This window comes from Rhea americana, unplaced genomic scaffold, assembly GCF_003343005.1.
Source record: "Rhea americana isolate MKP2758 unplaced genomic scaffold, rheAme1 scaffold_82, whole genome shotgun sequence".
Classification (NCBI taxonomy): Eukaryota; Metazoa; Chordata; class Aves; order Rheiformes; family Rheidae; genus Rhea; species Rhea americana.
Window position 1 is genome coordinate 2,796,276 of NW_028187001.1, and position 6,000 is coordinate 2,802,275.

The window sequence follows — 6,000 nt, forward strand, 5'->3', positions numbered from 1 at the left end:
GGGGTGTAAGCCTTGTCACGTGCTGCTATCCCTTCCAAGCTCCTTATACTCTCAAGTGGCTTTGGGTCCCCTGTCTACAGTCCAGTCAGGAAGGGCACCATTTTTCCCCATAGAATCACAGAATAGTTGAGGTTGGAAGGCACCTCTAGAGATCATCTAGACCATCTAGACCAACCCCCCTGTTCAAAGCATGGTCAATTAGAGCACATTGCTCAGTGCTGCATCCAGTCAGGTTTTGAACACTTTCAAATATGGAGTTTTTTCAAAGTTTCAGCAACCTACTCCAGTGTTACACCACCCTCACAGTGGTTTGCTGCTTTGCTTCTGCTGTTTAAATGGAATTTCCTGCATTTCAATTTGTGCCCATTGCCTCTTGTCCTTTCACTGGATACCATCAAAAAAGAGTTTGGCTCCATCTTCTTTGCTCCCCTTGCATCTGGGTATTTACGTACACTAATGAGGTCCGATGGAGCCCTCTCTTCTCCAGGCTAAACAATTCCAGCACTCTTAGCCTCTCTTGTATGTCAGACATGAAGGTATGTTTATATGTTTAAGGTGTCAGTGGCCTTTTAATGGATTTGCTCCAGTATGTCAATGTTCATGTACTGGGGAGCCCAGACCTGGACCCAGYACTCAAGGTATAGCTTCACCAGTGCTGAGTAGAGAAGAATCACCTCCCTCAACCTGCTGGCAACGCTCTGCTTAATGCAGCCCAGAGACTTCTTGAAGACCTGCAACCTCTCTGCTGAATTGCTGGCTCATGTTCAACTTTGCGTCCACTAGGTCCTTCCCTGCAAAGCTGCTTTCCAGCCAATTAGACACCAGTCTGTACTCATATGCAGGGTGCAGGAGTGCAGATGCAAGACTTCACAGTTCCTTTGTCGAACTTCCTGAGATTTCTTCTTAGCAGGAGAACTAGAGTCCTTTTCRTACCTTCAAATTACTCCAGCAGTAGAGACAACTGCACTCTTCAATCCTCATCCACATCTCAAAGGCAGTTTAATAAAATTCAGGAGAAGTATAAAGCACAGGATCAATGGTCTACAGAGGCCTGCAAAGGCCACCTGCATATTGTCACTTGCTGGCAAATATGTTACTCTGTCCATGCTCCTACTTGGTCAGGAACCATGCAGCTATTTTGACAAGATGAGCTCAATACTAGCATGCCTACCTCCAGTGTGACTTATTAGCTAATGCTCTGCACTGCGCTCTTTGCTCCAGCAGCCATGAGCTGACCTAAATCCGGCTGACAAGCAGCATAAGCAAAACAAGCATATCCCTGGAAAAAACAACCCACTATGAATATTCCCAAAGAATTCACTGTTAAAAACAATATACCAATGTGTCAAATCATCCTACTCGCCCACTAGTGAAAGAATTATTATAAACAATTATAAAATAAATGCAAGCTTCAGCAAAGCTCTGCAAGTGTCTCATTTGTTAGAAGTTCTTTGTGACAAAAACAAATTCTTGCCCAAAAGCAGCATATGCAGTTTCCCCTCTTCATTTAAAGGGCATGCTTTCTAAGACTTATTTGAAAGCCCTGTTACTTTGGATATGCCAAAGTTTCCAAAGGCTTCCTGGTTTCGGGTAAGGGAAGTATAAACAGTCTTGTACTCCCCCTCAGCATTATTCATAAATGCGATTGCCACAGGAACTTTGAAAAGGGGTCATAAACGCAGCTTGATATAGCTCCCTTTGTCTATGCTGTAAAGCAATCTACCAGTGCTGATTCACCCCACCTCAACTTTACTTCACAKTAACATCCACAATTTTGGATCATGAGTTTCTGGTATGCTTGAAACTAGTAAAATTATGTTCAGTTAGGAATATATGAAGATTTTATTTTATTTATTTTAACTAAGACCCAAATCATTACAGCAGRGATTATAAAAAGAGACTGTGGTCTTATTAGATTTTCAAATTAAGTAGAACAATTAGAATTTTTAGGCATTTATTTCATTCAATTGACAGGCTCAGAGGGACAAAAGTCACTGCTGAGAAACTGGAAAGCATTCAAAGTCTGGAGGTTAACAAATTCCAGCAATCTAAAGGTTTCTTGGTTTACAAGAGAGCTGGAGGGCTTTAACAGCTCATATTGGCTCAGGGCTAGAAGGAACATTAGCAAGAATTTGACAGTCCAAGGATGCTCTGATAAGAGCATGGCTTCCCTAATCTGGGGTAGAAGACTTCTCAGATGTAGAACAGCAGCCACATCGATCATTTTCCAGACTCAAAACATAAGTATTTTGACTTCTGAAAGAATAAACATTTGTTTTCTAGATTTTCCAGGCTTTTCTTTAAGCCAGATTCTCTTTGGAAATAGCTCCTGAAGGACAAAGAGAGTCAATTTTTTACCCAGCTTCATCACAACATGACATGGCACAGGGCCATATTTTAGCCACTTTTTCAAAAAAGGCTTCTACTCCCCACACTGGGGCTCCTTACTTAGGGCAGAAGTTACAATTTTGTTAAGCTTCTTCACACAAATGCACATTTTTTTAATCTAAGGATTCACATACACACAAATATTCCTGGAATCAAAGAAAGTAAAGAAATTGAGAAAGTGCAAAAAGGAGGAAGAAGTTAAAAGAATACCTTGCACAGTAGCAGAGTTAGGCTTCCATGTTCAAATACCTACCCAACATGGTGTAGAGGTTACTTAGGATGCGAGCTGGCTGCACTCTGAGTGGATGGATATCAGCAATACTCTGAACATTGATTCCATGTTTTTGCAAGAGATTCTTAATTTCATTAGATTCTGCTAAAACCGTTACTACATAACAAAAAAAAAAAAAAAAAAAAAACGCTAAAAACCAGTTACCTCTTTTTAAACTGTCTCTACTGTCACCTCTCAACTATCACGTGGTTATCTAAAAATGCACAAAGGCCTTACTCTTTATTTATGACTCCATGAGATCAAATGGGATGTTAGACAGCTTTTGGCTATTTCTCAATACATCTTGCCATTTTCCCCACTTTGGATCATTAGGTAATTCAAGTTGGCAAGGACATCAAGAGGGCTCTACTCCAACCTCCTGCTCCAAGCAGGATCCACTCTGAGATTAGATAACACTGCTTGGGGCTTTATCTCCCTCCCCCTCCCCGCACAATGATTTCTTTTAACACCAGAAGGCTGGATCATGCAGTTTCTTTCAATCAGATAGGATTTCCCCTGGCAAAACAAGAGAAAGCCTGACTTAAATCTTTGCTGTTTTCATACAACTTATTGTATTAACACAGTTGAGTCAATAGCAATAAACATTAAAAAGGCCATAAAACGGTAGATGAAGAACAAAGCCTAGAATCTGAGGAATTTACAAGCTAAGACTCCCATTCTATCTCCYGCTCTTTGTGAGGTTTTGCCCATATTAGCTGGCTTACTTGTTTGGGACTAATAATTCAATATTCTTCTTTGCATTACAAATATTTGTCAAAGAATGCTTAAAATAAGTAAGCATTTCTACAAGAAATTAAGCACTTCAGAATAACAGAATATCGCTGCCATGAGACACCAATGGGGSAAAGGAAGCAAAGGCAAGTGCACAGGTTGTCAGAAGCTATGAAAATATCTGTCTTGTTTTCTACACTCAGTTTATTAGTGGCCACTTCCAGAGACCTTGGGCTGAGCAGAGAGACCCTTCCCATTTATTGCTCTCATTTCCTCAGAAGATGGGCTGTACAAAAAAAACTAACTGGTCTCCTGTCAATCCTGCTCTTTTCCATTAGAATGCACAAAGACTTTCCTTTTCACCACAAGATTAACTTTGATACGCTCTAGTCCTCRACTAGTCTTGAAATTTTAAGTTATTGCTATTAAAAAAAAAAAACTTCATTAAACTTCATCCCCTCCTGGAGAAAAGACTGCTAGACAAATAACCCTCTTGCCCGCCCTTTCTTCATCTGAAGGTATCCCAAAGGATCCATAAGCCATGCAAATACCCAAGAAAGTTCAGAATGGCCATAAGGGTAAGATTTCTGCCTTCTCTTTTGACTTATCAAGATGTTGTTCTAAAACCTGCCTTTATTGTTYCCTGTGCACAGGCAATCCACCATTACATAATCCAGCTCCCCTGGAATACTTAAAAAAAAAAAAAAAAAATCTCGCTAACCTTGAACCACAACATCAGGTTTAAATCCAGTGGAAAATCTCCTGTTTAAGGGATCAATTTCACCTGGAGCCAGAAATCCCTAGAACAAAAGCAGAAGAAAAAGAGTAAAACAAGCAAAAAATAAGTAAAAGGCTTTTGGTGACATCTAGAAGAAATTTTAACCATTTTTGGTATTTTAGTAGGCTGCCAGAACATACAGTCTGGCTTCTCCACTCCCTCCACTGAGTAATATTATTCACTAAAAACAGTTCTTGAAATATTTTTCAGAACCAAAAGAGTTGCAGCAATTTGGCCAAGCCAGTGACTTCTTAAGGAAAAAAAAAAAAAAAAAAAAGTGACACCGAGATACTTTAACAAGTACATGGCTCATACTGGAAAAAGTTTGTAGGCATCTTATGCCACAGAATAAGGGACAGCCCAGTGGAACTGCCATAGTGTAAAGTCCTAGCTCTGCAAGTGCAGTGCAAGCTTGGATATCATATCCTTCTAGCCTAACTAAATACTGTCCATTTGGCAACTTATTTGGCTTGATTAGAAACAGAAAAACAAGTATCTATATCCAAAAAAGATCCCGAAAGCTCAGAATCACCACTCGATGAGTCACGTACAGGTTTCTATCGAAAGACATGTTGTCCACCAAAAACAAAGCAGAATATAAGCTCACCTACTATACAAGAAACAGTATTACCTCTGCTAATAGGCAGCTAAGGACGTACAATGATTGGCCCCAAAGATGAGGCAACTTTCCAGCTGGGATACGATCCACTGAGTGAGGATTTTCATACTCTTCTTCCACCTGACAACAAAAGCATAAGCAAGAAAAATTACTTACAATTCTGAAGAACAGTTAATAAAATATTTGAAAAAGCATGATCTATCATCTACCCTTTCTAACTTGCCATTATTACTAATATTTGAATCTCCTATTTTCACTTTTGAGGCTGAAAGTTATCTAAAACACAATTATTCCTTCTCACACACTACCACACCCTTCAAAACTGAATGTGGACTCTGCATGTAATTACAGCATCAATAATAGCACTTCCCCTTTCTTCTTGCTATGCCTTTGCTTCTTTCCCTCTGGGCAGCTTGTAGTAATTGTGTCTGCTTTCAAACCCCTTGCAAGGTGACACTTCAACTCTACTTACATCTACCTAGCTTCCTGGAGTAAAGGTGCTCTCAAAAAAGAAGCAGCTATTCCACCTATTCCCTTGTTAGCAAGAATGATGATCATTGGAAAGAGAAGAGACCATTAATTTACAAAAAGAAAGTCTACCTTGATTCTGCAGTACACAGCTCTGTTGAAGGAAGCAATAAAACCCTCCCAGACAACAGCTTATTCACATCTAAAAATTTATTAAAAAAAGAGGCAATATCTACTCTGTTTGCCTGGCATGCTCAGATTACACTGGTACCCATCAAAGCTCACAGGAAGGGTCTGTACTCTTACATGCTCCTACTCTGTAAGCAGGAAGACATTTTAGAGTTTCAGCCTCAGATCTGTGAATAAAAACAGCAGCTGTCAACTCCCTGCATAAACTCAGACCTGTCCAGGATGCTCCACACCCTTAGTGAGTGAGGGCTGAGAGGTCTGCAGTAGGAAGAGAGGTTGCCAGGAAGGAATCCAAAGGCAGCTAGGATGGAAGAGCACTAGATTGGCTGAAATAAGGCTAAGCATTTGAGACTAACTGTCACAACGGGAGAATCAGGTAAAACAGTAACAGAAAAAGATGAAAAACACAAAAAACTCCCCAAATCAAAACTCTGATTCATACAAAACCTGTTTCTCACGTTCAAGCTCTGGAAAACAAAGAATGTAACCAACTGATAGAACAGAGGTGCAAGACAGTCTATGTTTTGTTTATTCTCAGATTTGTTTCCTAAGTCA

At 40.0% G+C, this 6,000-nt stretch overlaps 1 protein-coding gene across 2 annotated transcripts in view; it reads right to left on the bottom strand.

Moving 5' to 3' along the window:
- Positions 1–6,000, bottom strand: part of PHKA2 (phosphorylase kinase regulatory subunit alpha 2) — a 47,384-nt gene that overhangs the window by 24,585 nt on the left and 16,799 nt on the right. For both annotated transcript variants that reach the window (XM_085323172.1, XM_085323171.1), the window contains exons 12-14: positions 4,801–4,908; positions 4,113–4,191; positions 2,642–2,776 (exon numbers count right to left, since the gene is read on the bottom strand). In XM_085323172.1, coding sequence (XP_085179298.1) covers positions 2,642–2,776; positions 4,113–4,191; positions 4,801–4,908 — 322 coding nt within the window. The remainder of the gene's footprint in view (positions 1–2,641; positions 2,777–4,112; positions 4,192–4,800; positions 4,909–6,000) is intronic.